This window comes from Myotis daubentonii, chromosome 16, assembly GCF_963259705.1.
Source record: "Myotis daubentonii chromosome 16, mMyoDau2.1, whole genome shotgun sequence".
NCBI lineage: Eukaryota > Metazoa > Chordata > Mammalia > Chiroptera > Vespertilionidae > Myotis > Myotis daubentonii.
In genome coordinates this window covers 16,653,934-16,670,649 of record NC_081855.1, presented here as the reverse complement: position 1 = coordinate 16,670,649, position 16,716 = coordinate 16,653,934, and the positions used below count along the sequence as shown (strand labels likewise).

The 16,716-nt window shown below is 46.6% G+C and overlaps 1 protein-coding gene across 1 annotated transcript; it reads right to left on the bottom strand.

Moving 5' to 3' along the window:
* Nucleotides 1–8,791: 8,791 nt before the first annotated feature.
* Nucleotides 8,792–14,143, bottom strand: RPL26 (ribosomal protein L26). The gene is made up of 4 exons (XM_059668658.1): nucleotides 14,047–14,143; nucleotides 13,085–13,257; nucleotides 11,524–11,664; nucleotides 8,792–8,961 (listed from the first exon to the last, which is right to left on the bottom strand). Exons 2-4 carry the CDS (start codon nucleotides 13,250–13,252, stop codon nucleotides 8,833–8,835), a joined length of 438 nt encoding a protein of 145 aa, XP_059524641.1. The 5' UTR covers nucleotides 13,253–13,257; nucleotides 14,047–14,143; the 3' UTR covers nucleotides 8,792–8,832.
* Between the last annotated feature and the right edge of the window lie 2,573 nt (nucleotides 14,144–16,716).

Here is a 16,716-nt window from a genome sequence, read left to right as displayed (position 1 = left end):
GGAAATCAATCCTGCGGACACCTGGATTTTGAGCTTCTGGCCTCCAAGACTGTGAGAGAATAAATTTCTGTTGTTTTGAGGCACCAAGTTTATGGCCCTATATCACAGACATGATTCGCTTTTTCCCTTTGACCAAGGACTACCACGGACAACTTGACCTGAGTGTGCAGCCCTCATTCCTTTCTCCTGGGCCTTTGGCAATAGTTCTCAAATGACTGAATAAGGCCCAGACACACCATGAGTGTCCATGCAGCAGGTGCCTGTTCACCAGAAGAGACCTGGGGCCTTGTGAGGCGCTGGGCTCAGTAGCTTCGGGAGGAGTGGGATGAATGTCTTTATCCATATCAGATCTCTCTGTTCCAATCTCAGCCCTTTCTTCCTGCCTGATGCAAAGGCTGTTTTGTAGCTCTTCTTCAGCAATTTCTGGCTCTTCCTTTGTTTGTAAAACAGTCAATTTCCCGGGGTATGAGGAACACTGTCCAAGTTTGGCTTTACAACCAAACATTGCCTTATAAGGACTTTGTTGCAAGGAAACATCAAAGGCCTGATTTCTCATCATCTGCATGAAGTGCAAGTCATTGGCCCAGTGATATGAATGGTTACTTTACATCCAGGCACTTAGCATGTTCTTGACATCATGGCGTGCTTGCTCCAGGGAGCCCTGCCCTTGGCCAGGGTGGTACTTAGCAGAGACAATCTTTAGGTATGACCATACCTCACTGAGCTCAATAAAAATGTGGTTTGTGAACTCTACGCCACTGTCAGATTCCAATATGCTGGGTTTGCCAAGAATCATGAAAATATCTGATAGAGCACTTACCACCTCATGGACCTGTTTGGCTTTTAATGACCATAAAATAATAAACTTGATTAAGTGGTTCTGGCAATATAAAATAAACTTGAACTCTCCATCAGCATTTGACTACATGTCAAGTATTTCAACTTTGCATATGGAGTCAATGTCCTTGGAAGTCATGGGCTTGGGTTCAAGGCCTCTCTTGGATACAGGGTTCTTCTGATGGCACTGTTTACAGAGAGTCACATGTAAGACAATGACTTCTTTGGTGACATTCCCATATTTTTCTTGCAGCTCTTTGATCATGCATGTCCACCCACCATGTCCAATACTGAGATGCATATCATGAAGAATATCAAACAATTCTTCCTTATGGACATAATATCATATTTGATCTCATTTCCCGTGAGTAGACTCTGTTAGTTTCTCTATGCCCTGTACAGAGATCACATCATGTTTTGCTGCACGGCGATAATGCATGACTTCTTCCCCTTTTCCTTAGCCTCTTGACTTTTCTTTGGAAAATACCTTGCTGTTGTAACTTTTGCTTTCTATTAACTTTGTCATACTTATAAGGGATTTTTCTCTCATATTTCCATTTCACTTGTACTTAAAACACCAGGGATATCATTTCCAGCTGACTGTGATGTCATGGAGAACTGCAAGAAGGATCCTAAGAAAGAGAGAAAGAAATAGAACAAAGTTAAATTTGCTGATATTCCATTTGGAAGACTTTCCCTCCCAAGTTACTTATTAATGTTTTTCATCTGATTTTTATGACTAATATACAGAAGAAAGATAACAGGATAATAGTATAATGTTGGAACAGAATAAAAGCAACTAGAAAGACAACTAGGACCATTCAAAACCAGAGCATGTCAACAGAATTTCAAGTCAGTAAAATATATATACAATATGCAGAAATTTTAGACTTTAGACTAAGTAATGAAACTGTTAGCTCATACAGTGAAACCTACCTATCAACACTAATAAAAGAGAAAAATGGTAATTGGCGTACGAGCTACCGTTTTCATTGGCTAATCGGGGCTATATGCAAATTAACTGCCAACTAAGATTAGCAGTTAACTGCCAACAAGATGGCAGTTAATTTGCATATGTAGGCACAATGCAGGGAGGCGAAAGGGAAAGCAGGAAGAAGCCCCCTGCCACTGACAGTGATCGGAAACCCAGGGGGGAGCTAAGAGCTGGGGGGCAGGGCAAAGGCGGCCCCAGGGCCGCCTTTGCCCTGCCCCCCAGCCATGATCGGAGAATCAGGTGCCTTTGCCGCCCTGGCCAGTGATAGCAGGAAGTAGGGGTGGAGCCAGCGATGGGAGCTGGGCACGGTCGAAGCTGGCAGTCCCGGGAGCTAGGGGTCCCTTGCCTGGGCCTAAAGCGAAGCCCAGGATCCTGGGGCCGCTGCAGCTGCGGGTCCCCGCTGCCCGGGCCGGACGCCTAGGCCAGAGGCGTCAGGCCTGGGCAAGGGGCCGATCCTGCGATTGGAGGGTGATGGGGGTCAACGCCTGAGGGCTCCCAGTATGTGAGAGGGGGCAGGCTCGGCTGAGGGACACTCCCCCCCCCCCCCACACACACCCAGTGCACAAATTTCGTGCACCGGGCCCCTAGTCCTATATAATAGCCTAATATGCAAATCAACTGAATGGCGGAACCACCAGTGGAATGACCGGTCACTTTGACATGCACTGACCACAGGAGCTGCCCCTAGCCTGCAGGCCCCAGACCAGCCAAGGCAGGTGCCAACAGGGGCCCCTCTGCCCCCAATCACACTGCTGGTCACCCCACAGATGGAGGTGACCAGAGGCAGTGGGGGGCAGGGCCAGCAAGTGGGCAGGCCCCTGATCACTCCACCAGTTGCTTCACAGATCGGCCCTGATCACTGGCCAGGCCTAGGGACCTACCAATGCACGAATTTTGCGCACCGGGCCTCTAGTTCTTTATAAATTGGAGAGGATAAATGGAAATCCCTAAAGCAGTAGGCTCATATCTTACCCTCCATACTTTTAAAAATAATATAAAATGAGAAAATGTTGCTAAAAGGTACCGTATACTACAGTAGTTTCCCCTTATTCATGGTTTCTTAACCAGTTTTTGTTAACTGTGGTCAACCTCAGTCCAAAGATATTAAATGGAAAATTACAGAGGTAAACAATTCATGAGTTTTAAATTGTGCACCACTCTGAGTAGTGTGATTAAATCTTTAATGTTCCAACCCTAGCCAGTTTGGCTCAGTGGATAGAGTGTCAGCCTGTGGACCAAAGGGTTCTGGATTCAATTCTGGTCAAGGGCGCGTACCTTTGCAGGCTCCTCTCCTGCCCGGGCCCTGGTCAGGGCTCCTTTAGGAGGCAACCAATCAATGTGTTTCCTCTTACATCAATGTTTCTCTCTGTCTTTCCCTCTCTGTTCCACTCTCCCTAAAAATCAATGGAAAAATTATCCTTGGGTGAGGATCAATTAAAAAAAAAATCTCTAATCCTCTCCTGTATGAGCTAACGGTTTCATTATTTCTTTTGTTTGCCTAAACTCTAAAATTTCTGCATATTGTATATATATCTAGAACCTGAATCATCGTTTTGTCCAGCATGTATCCATGTTGTATATTATCACCCACCTATTAATTAGTAGCCCCCAAGGTAATCAGATTGACTGTCCCAGTATCACAGTGCTTGTGTTCAAGTTACCCCTATTTTATTTAATAATGCCCCAGAGCCATTCACAAAACTTTTATTATAGCATATTTCTATAATTGTTCTATTAGTTATTGTTGTTAATCTCTTCTTATGCCTAATCCATAAATTAAATCTTATCATAGATATGTATGTACAGGAAAAAACTTAGTATATGTGGGGTTCAGTACTATCTGTGATTTTAAGAATCCATTTGAGCCCTAGCCGGTTTGGCTCAGTGGATAGAGCATCAGCCTGCGAACTGAAAGGTCCCAAGTTCGATTCCGGTCAGGGGCACATGCCTGGGTTGTGGGCTCAAGCCCCAGTGGGGGACTTGCAAGAGGCAGCCAATCGATTGTGGATGTTTCTATCTCTCTCTCTCCCTCTTCCTTCCTCTCTGAAATCAATAAAAATATATTAAAAAAGAAAAAGAATCCATTGGAGGTCCTGGAATGTAACTCCATGAATAAGGGAGGGATTCCTACTGTAAGAGCAAACTTTGAACTTGAAATTAGCACTAGGAAGGGCATTTTAGCCTTACCACAATTAACATAAACAATCAATTTCTTGTGGTTGAAGAGGCTATGCTCATTTTAGGAGAGTCAAGGAGAAAGTAGTGGGGTATTTTTAAATGATGTTTTTTCCCTGTACATAGGATTCGCAAATGAAGATTCTGAGCCCTTACTCTGAGGGACCACGTTCTCCTAACTTTTTCTCCAGCATTTGTCCCTGGGCTCCTTCAGGAGGCAACCAATCGATGTGTTTCTCTCACATCAATGATTCTCTCTGCATTTTGAGAGGCTTCAAAATACTCCCAATCTTTGGCCATATCCTCAAATGTTGCTGCCTCCTGAAATGACACCAGTTGCTGCCAGAGGTGCCATTCTGTTGGGGAGCTAGGGCTGAGGAGCAGCTGCAGCAGGACTGGGGAACAGACAGGGAAAGGTACCAGGAACAAAGGTTTGCCAACATAAAGGACTCTAAATAGGAGTCATGTGAATATCACACAACAGCATAGATAACAGAAGTAAAGAAAAGGTCTCATATTCAACAAAATGAGACCAACTTGGTGGTGGGAAAAAGAGGTTTTGCCCTCCTGAGAGGTGTGTGGGCCTGGCCTGTTTTGATATCGCCTGAACTAGAGTCCACACATTTCTAGAACCAAGCAGAGTCTCTAAGTGAGCTTGAACACTCCAAGGCCAGGAGACACTTCGGGGTAAAGGTTTGATGACTCTGAACAGAGGTAGCAGGATATGTTTCCAAGAATGTCAGGAGGCTATCATGCCAAAAAAGAGATACCCCAAATGGAGTTCCCACTCCACCAAGATTGGAGAATTCCTCAGGGAGAGAACTTCATACTCAGGTGTGTAAACGAAGCTTCCTTAGTTATAACAACTCCAGGATATGCAATGGTGATGAGGCCAGGGGGAAAGTTCATATGATGATCACAGGCATCCCAACAATCTTAGGAAAACAAGATCCCTGGGTTCCCAGACATCAGATGCAGAGCTGAGGGGCAGGGCAGAACCCCGAGAAGCAGAGAAAGATAGAAACATTTAAAAACTCTCAGCGAAATTCTTAGTTAAGCTGAGCATACTTCCAAGGTCCTAAAGGTTCCACAGTAAAAAAGCTTCAAAATCCCTTCCTCAGCATCACTAATTAACCATGGAACATTCCTGATTCTAAGACATTATTGACTGTAAGACCACTGTCTTAATGACAACTTTCTTTTGAGAGGAGAAGCAGAGAACCTACATTAAATAACACATCCAAATATTAAAAAGTGAAAAACACACGTCAGAACTGAATACAATGCTTGCGCAATACTCTTTAAGCCAGAGCTCAATATTTTTAGTGCAAACTGACAGTTTAAAAGCTCTGAGAAGTCTTCCAGAGAAACAAATAAACCTAGAGCAGTTTGTTTCATCCACCAGTGCCATTTAATTATTGATTTTGTTTCTGAAGGAATATCTATTATCATCTCACAGTCCTAGGGTTCTGAAAGACTTGAAACCACAAGAAAACCCAGGAAAGCATCTTCCAGATTCCTCACTAAAAACTAGCATTCCTCAGAAATAGAGTGGCTGCACTGGCCATTATTTGAAGGCCTTTAGGGGACTGTACAGGAATTAAAAGCCTCACCTCTATCTCATAAAAGAATTTAAAGATAGACTGAAAATAATTTATTTATTTTTTAATAAAATTTTATTGATTTCAGAGAGGAAGGGAGACAGAGAAACATCAGTAAGAATCAATGATTGGCTGCCTCCTGCACGCCCCCTACTGGGGATTGAGTGCGCAACCTGGGCATGTGCCCTTGATCGGAATCAACCCAGGACCCTTCAGTCCCGCAGGCCCACGCTCTACCCACTGAGCCAAACCAGCTAGGGCTGCAAATAAGTTGTAATCAAAAGATGCATAATGCCCTGGCCAGATTAGAGCGTTAGCCAGAACACCAAAGGTTCCATTCCCAGTCAAGGGCACTCCCTGGGTTGCATATTCGATCCCCAGTCCCAGTTGGACACGTGTGGGAGGCAATCAACCAAAGTGTCTATCTCACATAGCCGCTTCTCTCTCTCTCTCTCCCTCCCATTCTCTGAAAATCGATGGAAAAAATATCCTCAGGTGAGGATTAATAACAACAAAAAAGATGCATACTCTCAATCTTTGAGTTATGTAAGGTTTATACCAGTGGTCAGCAAACAGCGGCTCACAAGCCATATGCAGCTCTGGCCCCTTGTGTGTGGCTCTTCCACAAAATACCACGTGTGGGCACGCACGTACAGTGCGATTGAAACTTCGTGGCCCATGCACAGAAGTTGGTTTTCGGCCTGGGCGAGTCTATTTTGAAGAAGTGGCGTTAGAAGAAGTGGGGGGTGTCGGTCGGCCGGGCAACGGGAGACCGTAGGGTGACGGGGGACACGGCGCGGGGGAGATACATTGTTTTGAGGTACGTTCGCTGAGGTCGACCCCTTCCAACTCTCCCATCCACACTCCTCTATCTGAAACAAGTATACAAGACGGGTGTGGATGGGAGAGTTGGAAGGGGTCGACCTCAGCAAACGTACCTCAATCTGATTGAGGACGTTTTTAGCAAAGGCCAGCTTAGGAGCACCCTAATTAAGTTAATAACAATGTACCTACCTATACAGTTTAAGTTTAAAAAATTTGGCTCTCAAAAGAAATTTCAATTGTTGTACTGTTGATATTTGGCTCTGTTGACTAATGAGTTTGCCGACCACTGGTCTATACCATAAGATCCTAAAGCACAGCCCAAGAGCCACATTTGACTAATAGACCTATTATCTTGTTTGGTTCATCCAGTGCCTTTTTTTATTTTTTTAAGAATGACTTACCTATATTTAGATTGGGAGATTTCATGTAAAAATCTAGATTTCTGACTTTCTTAAAAAATGGGAAGATCTGGCCAAACCGGGAACTTTGCTGGAGTTCCTAGTTTGGCTGGAGTGGAGGGGTAGCCGCACCCTTCAGATATAGGGTACACTCCTGCTTCCCATAGTCCCCAAGCAATCAACTAACTTATTCACCTTACCTGCCCATCCCTGTAGTTATCTGAAATTTTAACACCTGCTCTAGAGCAGAATAAAATAAATATGGTCAGCTTCATGGTGTGACCTGTGCTAGTGGGGTAACAGATAAATCAGCTTTATGAGAGAAAACTGGAAACATCTGTTCCACTCACCTGCGATTCTTTGCGTTGGCTGTCCCCAACTTCAATTGTTTCTATTGATCTTCCAAATCACACCCAGCTCAAATTCTCCTCCTTCCTAATGCATCAGCAACTCCAGCCGATTGCTATTTCTGCCTCCTTGCACAGCAGTACTCACTGGAGTACTTTGTTTTGCCGTTAGTCGACTGGTTTAAGTGCACAAAACCTAGAAAGCAGGGGCTGAGCCTTCTACCTCGCTGTGTCCCCTCAGAGGGCAGAGGAGTCTAGAGCCGAGACAAAATATGTTCCAAGGACATTTGTCAAACACGTTGCTCCCGGTTTAGCGAGGCCGTGCAGAAGTATGGCCGAGTCTAGGCTTGGGAATTCCATGTTTGACCGTTTACCGTGACTCACGGCAACGGCACTGAAGCTTCAGCTTCCATCACAGTGGGTTGTTATGACGACGCAGCGATAATGCAGATAAAGCATTAGTAGTGTCCCCCCACCCCCCCAACACAGAAACCCCGCTTATTCCTGAAGACCTGATTCAGGCGTCCCTTCTTTGGCTACCTTAGTCGGGACTTCGAGCTCCTACCGGGCGGCTCCACACCCTTGGGCCGGCTAATCGGCGCCCCCCCCCCCCCCCCCACTCCTCAGGGGGCGGCCAGCTCAGGGCTGAAATCAATGAGCGGGCAGGGGTGGGAGGGAAGGGCTGGAGACCAAATCCGTCATTTTGCAGAGGAGGCAGGCCCGGAAGTGGAAAAGGATGCGTCAGGACCTAACTCAGCAGCCAGAGCCCGGAGCCCCTCCACCCACAAGTCCGCGTCCAGCCCCCCACTCGGCGCCTGCCTCCGGCCCCGCGGGCAGAAACCGCTCCGGGCCAACAGGAAGCCCCGCCGCCAGGGGCTACCCTCAGAGGCGGTTCTGCCCAGACTGTAGGCTGCTCCGTGCCCTGCAGAAGCCGCGGTTAGTGATACCGGGGTCTGTAAAGGTGTCAATTGGCTGCCTGTTTCCTTCCTTGCTGTAAGGCCTTCATAGAGCTGCAGGCAGGGAAAGCTGCATTCATCACTGTTTGGATTTTTAATTCGGAGTAAGGGCAGGGTGCTTATGTTGTCAACAACGTACACCATTTTACCTGGTCCTTTGAGAACCTGCGTTTTAGACGAGCACTTTGTGGCACTCACCCAGCACCGGTGCATAAAACAAGATAGTGAAGGAGGCCCTCAGGTATTCCACAGAAACTGAGGCTCTCAGTGTATCAGAACTTGAAGCAGTGGAGATGCTACTGGCAAGTCACAGCAACTCTAGTCTAAAACTTTCTATACAGCGGCTATATAAAACTTCCATACAAAAAAATGAAAGGAACATGCTGTTCACATTAGGAGGAAGGCAGTAAGACAGGTTCGAGGGGCAGTTCCCAACTAGCTTTTCACCTAGGCCTTCGCAATGAGCCATGATGCACCCCCTTAATGCTGCTGTCTGCTATAAAAATAACCACTCTTCTTATTGCAGAAAATTGTTAGAAAGCCACAAAGTAGGGGTGTGGCCTCTATCCAGACAGCAAATGTCACCTGAACGTCCCTGAAAACTGACCCACTGGAAACCAAGTAGTATCCCAAATTACCACACATAAAACAAAGGCTCTTCAGTTTAAGTTTTTAATGAAAGTTGTATATAATATTACTTTATTCCTGCATCTTCTCAATTGTTTCTTCCTTGTATTTTCCCTTTTCCTTTCCTACTTGGCGAGATTTGGCTTTACGTTCAAGGATCTTTTTGCGGTCTTTGTCCAGCTTTAGTCTAGTGATAACCACCTGCAGAAAAATAAAGACACTTCTAAACAACACAGATCACATGGGAAGGCCCAACATTCAATTGCATTTACCAAAGCTAGATAATAAACACCAAAACATGAAATGATGAACTCAAAAGTGCCAAAAAAATGATTCTTCAGCTCCCAAAGCAAACCCATTAAACATTCACGATTGTTCTACCAACAAAGAGGCAATGTGATGTCAGTGAATTTCTCGTTTCCTCTTCTGTGCTTTACTAGAAAATCTGCTTCTTTTTCTATTGAAGAATATACCATTCACTCCTCTCATCCTAGTTTTACAAGCTAACCAAATCTTAGTTTTGTTTCGATACCAACTTTAGAGCCATAACATTGGAAAGCCTACACTCATGCTTCAACCTGCACAACCTTCAATGAAGTCATAGTACAGATCATATTTCAACTCTTCACTAAAGACCTCTAGACTATGATCAACTTTAGTCTTATGAAGAAAGGTAAGAGGGAAGAGAGCACAGAACTAGTTCTGGAAATACAGCATGGCGACCAAAAGAACATCTCTGCCATCATGGAACTTCTATTCTAGTCCGGGGAGATGGAATGATGGAGAACAGGTGCTAAATCACATAGGGTAATCAGGTGAAGCGCTACTGACAGGGCTACATTCCAACAAGACACTAGTAAAAGAAGGGGTAGCCCTGGCTGGTTTGGCTCAGTGGATAGAGCGTCAGCCTGCGGACTGAAGGGTCCCGGGTTCGATTCCGGCCAAGGGCATGTACCTTGGTTGCAGGCACATCCCCAGTAGGGAGTGTGCAGGAGGCAGCTGATTGATGTTTCTCTCTCATCGATGTTTCTAACTCTCTATCCCTCTCCCTTCCTCTCTGTAAAAAAAATCAATAAAATATATTTAAAAAAAAAAGAAGGGGTAAAAGTTATCTGGGTATAGAAGCGCCCCACAGATAACAGTAAGTACAAAGGGCCAGAGGCAGGAGAACTGAAGTTTTGTAGGTGTGCATTTCTCAAACTCAAGTGTGCCTAAGAACCCACTGGAAGGCTGTTAAAACAGCTACCTGGGTCCCATCCCCAAATTGTCAATAGAACTGGGAGCAGAATTTGCAGTTCTATCAAGTTGCCAGGTCACCCTGCTAACTAGTGGATACACTCTGAACAGCATGGTTGTAGGAACAGAAAGGCAAGTAGACACATGGAGAATGGAAGATGACATGAAGTAGTTTGTAAGGGGTGATCAGGTATGGTCTATAGGTCACTCTGACGGTTAACAAGCAGACAGGATTCTGTATATAACATACAGCAATCAACAGGTCTTATTGATCAATGTGGGGCATATAATAAAAAAATTACACTTTGGCCCTAACCGGTTTGGCTCAGTGGATAGAGCATTGGCCTGCAGACCGAAAGGTCCTAGGTTTGATTCCGGTCAAGGGCATGTGCCTTGGTTGCGGGCACATCCCCAGTGGGAGGTGTGCAGGAGGCAGCTGATGGATGTTTCTGACTATTCCTCTCCCTTCCTCTCTGTAAAAAAACTATATATATATATATATATATATATATATATATATATATATATATATATATATATATATATATATATATATATATATTAAAGTGGCACTTTGGCCTGAGCAATTAGGAGCATACAGCTGTTATACACTGTGATGGTGGCAAACTGTGAGGTTAAGGATAACATCAGGAGTTTGAACATGTCAGGTTTTAGATAACAATTAGATGCCCAAGTTGAAAAATAGACAACTGGATTGGAGGTCTAGGTTGGAATCATCTGCAAGTCCTAAGACTGGAATAAGAAATGACTACAAAGGCACAAACTGAGGCAGTATCGTGACACTCGTAATCCAGGGGTAAAGAACATGGCAAAATGCTAATAGTGAACTGTAGGTGAAAGATAGGCAGGTGTTTTACTGTATAGTCTTTTGACTTTTCTGCAGTGTAAAATTTAGATTTGTGGTTCCAACTTAACATCTCACAAAATAAACACTTCAATATCTAAACACTCACCAGGTGCCATTACCTTAATATTAACCGTAATTTTAAAAAACGGCAAGAGAGAAATTAGAGAGTAACATTGGAGAATTTGTATTAAAGTCCGGGACAGGCACCTGCTATGGGAGTCCGACCACACTTTCTATCTCGGCTTAGATTATCGCTCACTATTAATTTGATCCATCTTTGAGCTTCAGGTTCCCCCCATTAGCAAAGGGCTTAGTAGCTACTTTGCAGGGTTGTAAAGCTGCCTTGCTGCTCACTCACTCAACAGTTTAATACACCAAAACAAGCAGGGTATAAGCTCTGTTTCATCTAAAAATTACCCCACTTCCTACATTTTAAGATCTGTTCATTGTGATTATTGACCAATCAGGTTACTAAGCTTTTGAGGAAAAAGTACTTTAAATATACACATAAAATGATGGTTAAAGACCTTGATATTAGTAGAATACTCAATTCACATCTATAACCTATCTCCATGGGACTGCTCTATAAACAAGCACTCACATGTGGCAGCAATAGCTTTCATGCCCTCTCCCCTCTCATGCATTCTCAAAACACGTACCTTGCTGGGGTGAATGCCCACGTGAACCGTTGTCCCATTAGCTTTCTCCCGTTGCACTCGTTCAATGTAGATGACGTATTTCTTCCTGTAAACCTGGACCACTTTGCCAATTTGCTGCCCTTTGTAATGTCCTCGAACAACCTGAGTGCAGGTTCAAAAATAACAGAAATATGTAATGTAGATAAAAAACAAGATTAACCTTGTAAATCAGGAAACTATGAATCTTGTAAACATTAATCACTCTATCAAATCTATAGGACCTCTCCATTTTGAAAGCTTTAAACAGAAATGAGCTAGTAATTCTATCTCTAGCTTTAATTAATCTGCAAATAAACCACACCGCCAGAGAAATCTACAGTGATGGACTGTGCACCCTTGTAACTGATGGTTCACCAATAGTGGTGGGCTTGTTAAAAGCCCCTGGCTATTTGTAGCAAGTGGAAAACAAGGAAATTTTTATTCCATCTCAAAGGGAGCAGTAGGAACACATGTAGTAATTCACAACCCATCCAAGTGTCCAACCTAGTGCCAGCCAAAGGGTGGGCAGCAGCAAGTATTTAAGGAAACAAACCACTTCTTGCCCAAAGGTTAACCGACAGTCTTCTACCCAGGAACCCCCAGCTTGTCAGGAGGCAACCCAAGTGCTTCTGGACAGATGCGTCTTTCCAACTGCACACTTTCCTGCATTAAGAGATGCTGAAAGCCCTAACCGGTTTGGCTCAGTGGATAGAGCGTCGGCCTGCGGACTCAAGGGTCCCAGGTTTGATCCCGGTCAAGGGCATGTACCTTGGTTGCGGGCACATCCCCAGTGGGGAGTGCACAGGAGGCAGCTGATTGATGTTTCTCTCTCATCGATATTTCTAACTCTCTATTCCTCTCCCTTCCTCTCTGGAAAAAAAATCAATAAAATATATTTTTTTTTAAAAAAAGAGATGCTGAAAGCAGAAGGCTGACTCCCAAAGCTAATGGCACTGTTTGCACCTGCCGATGGCTGTTCTCAATCCCTACCACTATTTGGAAACCAGTTTCATTTACTTGACTGGGCGCTATCCTCATGAAATATTATTGCCGACATGCAAGCCACTTTAGAGACTGTGTAAAGCCTTGCTGCAGGTTACTGCTAAGAAACGTTTATAGCAATTTCCACTTGCATAGATTTGACACAATTTTCTAGCAAACTCAATCACATGAAGCCATGGTTCTGTTAGATTAGAACCTCTGAATTTTAAAAAATCATTAAATTTATTGGGGTGACAGGTATCTGGATTGTGATTCAAAGACTGTTTACGGGTCCTCAAAAGCCTCTTCCATGGCCAAACATAGTGAGAAAAAGATAAACCCTAATGTTCTAGTTCTGAACTTTCTCTCTTGCTCTTCTGTTGAACCGTGGCTGGACCTGATGCGTGGGTCCACTGACTTTGACCAGAGTAAAAGGCGGCATGGCATCCCTTTTGTTCGTTTTCCGTCCCTGGCTCGGCTTCTGTAATCCTGTTCGGAACAACTGTCTGCTCTCAGGACGCAGCCCCTTTTCTAGGCCAAGTGACCCCAACACAGCACATACCTGAACCTCGTCATCCTTTCGGATGGGCATGGACCGAACATTGTACTTCTGCCTCAGCTCTTTGGAAAGAGGAGACGACATGATCTTCCTTCGAATGTGGGAAGGTGCATTGAAATGCCTTTTACGGTTCTTGCTCCGGTCAGACGTCACGAAGGGGTTGAACTTCATTTTGACTAAATAAAAAGTTAAAAAAAAAAGGGGGGGGGTCAATGACCAAAACCCCAGTCACTTTCCAAACAAGGTAACAGCAACCATTTCACCCTGAAAGTTGAGAATGCTCACAGAAACTGTCGGGTTAACTCCATCACAAAATACTTAACGGGCCATCAACTGAGGCTTGAAATTCTAAATGCGTTGCTTTACTGATACAATTCCAACATTTGTTTATGCAATAAAATCTTTTCCATTAGTAGCACAATTTAGTTATTTCTTGTTTACTCCTTAAGTCCTGCGACAGGGCTTTCATTTCTAATGCATTAGGGCAAAGCTGACAACTCAGTTCTTCAAACATCACGTTTGAGAAACACCAACCAGCGATAATCTTACACGGGCTTGATGAACACACTCAGCTCCCTCCAGAATGAACCAGGCCACCCACCCGGAACCGGGAAAAGGCAGATCTCAGGCCCCAAATACCTTCCAGTGGGCGGGCACGGCTTGAAATTCCGTGGCTTTACTAACAGTTACTTCGAGACTATTCTTTAGGAGCTACACTGCCCGGGCCTGACTCCATATCCACAGGCCCTCTCCCTCCAGCTGCGTTTCCGAATCCCCAAATCCTCTTTCCCTTCCCCGGCCAGACGGCCCCGGAGCTAGTGGGAAAACAGGCGGGAACCATCTTGGACCCTCTCCCTGGCTGCTACTCGGCCGCTGAGAGAGTATTGGGGATCCCGAAGTCAAGAGCCCCCGCGCCCGACCACGGATGGCTGCGGATTACACGCGCTTTCCCCGCATATCCTCACCCGCTGGCGCTCCTACGATGGCCGCAAGAGGGAAGAGACTCACACGCTATTTCCGGTTCTGTAAGTTCACGAGAGCTCTCGCGAGACCGAGGTCTAGAGCGAGAGAGGCGCGGAGTTTGAACGAGAAGAGGAAACTGGGGGGAAATTGATGACTAGTGCCACCTCTCGGCTAGGAGGGGAACTGCGAAGGACTACAAAACTCCCTTTTCAAGGTCCTGGTTCCTTTTTTCGGAGCTCTGGGCTCTGCAGCTGCACCCTCTGGGGAGGATCGTCCCCCGGCGAGTGCGGGGACCGCAGCGGCTGCTGGGAAAACGAACGGCCCCAGGGGACCCCTGCCCCTTCACTCCTGAGCGCCCGGGCAGCGGACACTCCATTATTCCACAAAGGACAGGTGCTATCGTTGACCGCCAGGTGGCGCTGGGACTCTAGCTGGCCGGTCACCCCGCTTACCTGGCCACACCGTCCGCACCCCAGCGAAGGGCGTGGGCGTGTCTGGTCCTCGAACACGCCGGGTGCGGACGCCGCTGCCGCCCACACCCCGCGGCGGGTGCGGAAGGTGCCCCCCGGCTCGCCCCAGATTTCGTCCGGGCGGGCGAGGGGCCGTCCGAGGACGGGGGCCACGGATCAGCCTCCCACTCCGCTCAACTGGCCAGAACCAGCGTCTCTCACCAGCCTGCAGGTGATGCCGAGGTGCCGGGCCTCGACCGCCCTTGGAAGGAGCCTGGTGTGCGGAAGCCTCTCCTTGCGCGAGCTGCGCCCCTTTCTGCCCTTCACCTCCGGTCGTTCAGTTCAGGATCGGACGGAAGCGGGGCGGGGGCTGCGGGGGCGGGGGGCGGCGAGGGGCGCTCCTGGAGGCTAAGGAATTGCAGTGCCGAGCGGACGCCACCCCGCCGCGCGCCTGCCGGGGCCCGGATGCTTTCGCGTGAATAGCACAGGTGTGTGCCGCGGGGAGGCCGACTTCATATCACAGGAGGCGAGCTTGCCGAGCGCTGGGGCCATTCTTCTACTCCCTTGACGTTGTTAGGGCCTTTGATACACTAAGTACCCGAGTGATGCTGGTGTTGTCCCCATTTTACAGAGGGGGACACTGAGCCACAGGAAGCCGGGAGGGACTTGCGCGGGGCTACACGGAAGCCACAGGTTATGGACGAACCCGTGCAGGCTGGCTTCCCAGCCCCTCTGCTAACTGTAAAGCCCCAATTGCGGGAGCCCATTAGGTCGAGTCAGAGAGTGAGGAGCCGTGCACGTGAGGGCCCAGAGTAGTCAGTAGAGAACATGTGTTTTCATAACTTCAAATAGTCGCAGATTTTACTTATACTTTAAGAACTCAGTGAGATTGACTCTGCCATTCCCTTCAACAAATGTTTATGGAGCGTCTTTCACGGGCCAGCCTCGAACTGGACTCTGGAGCTACACAAGGAAATTAGCCAAAGTGCGTGCCTGCAGGAAGCTCCTGTGTAAGACAGAGATAAGCAATGAAATCCACAGTCCCAGGATCCCAGGAGGGGTGCCCTGGATGCTTCTGTGCTTGTGCCCCGGGTGCGGAAGGGAGCGCTGGGGTCAGGGAAGGCTTCTGGGTGAGGTCATCCTAGCCTGAGTTTTGAGGGACCTAACATTAGCTCTCCAGGCGGTGGGACTGGCTTTAGGGAAGGCATGGCGGTGTGAGGCAGCGGGACCACCCATTGTCTCCAGGTGCCGGAGGGAGGTGGTCCGAGGGAAGGCACAGGGCCCTGGCCCAGACCCCACCAGCAATGAATGGCTCCTTTACTCGGCAGTCCTAGCCTGTGCAAGTATATATTCGCGTAAAGTTTATTATGATACATTAAGCAAAAATTTTGACTTCCACCGCTGAAAGTTTTCGTTTGTTTGTTTGTCTCTAAAAAAGAATTTATTGGGCCATTGCTAACAAGAAAAAGCAGGTTGTGGGCATGAAGTCTAAACCACCAGTAGCAGTGCCAGGCGGGAAAGACAACATGTCCGCAGCCCTGGAGTTGAGGACTTTTTTGTTGTTGTTCATCCTCATCCGAGGATATTTCCCATTGATATTTAGAGAGAGTGGAAGAGAGAGGGAAAGACAGAGAGAAATACATTGATTGGTTGCCTCCTGCATGTGCCCTGACCAGGGCCTGGGCCAGGGAGGAGCCTGCAACCTATGTACATGCCCTTGACCAGATTTGAACACGGGACCCTTTTGGTCCACAGGCTGACACTCTATCCACTGAGCAACACTGGCCAGGGCTGCTGACTTTTTTAAAACATCAGGTGGCGCCCGGCTGGCATGGCTCAGTGGTTGGTTGAGCGTGGACCTATGAACCAGGAGATCACAGTTCGATTCCCAGTCAGGGCATATGCCTAGGGAGTGGGCTTGATCACCAGTGTGGGATCCCCAGGGGGCAGCCGATCTATGATTCTCATCACTGATGTTTCTATCTTTCCCTCTCCCTTCCTCTCTGAAATCAATAAAAATATATTGAAAAAATAATAAATAAAGAAAATTGTATTAAATAGAATAAGACATCAGGCAGGGGGGAGAAAGGTGTAAGTTGCTTTGAAAGACTTCACATTGGCTACAGATAAGGTTGGTGGAATAAGGTGAAGAATGGGCAACAGTCTGAAAAGTTCATGTGCGAGCAAGAATGGAGGCTCCTGGGTGGGTGCAGTGGTGCCTGG

Coding starts and splice junctions, on each gene's coding strand:
- RPL26 (XM_059668658.1), bottom strand. CDS start 13,252: ATGAAGTTCAACCCCTTCGTGACGTCTGACCGGAGCAAGAACCGTAAA. Junction 11,665..13,084: donor GAAAGGATGACGAGGTTCAG/GTATGTGCTGTG, acceptor ACCTGCACTCAG/GTTGTTCGAGGACATTACAA. Junction 8,962..11,523: donor TGGGCATTCACCCCAGCAAG/GTACGTGTTTTG, acceptor ATTTTTCTGCAG/GTGGTTATCACTAGACTAAA.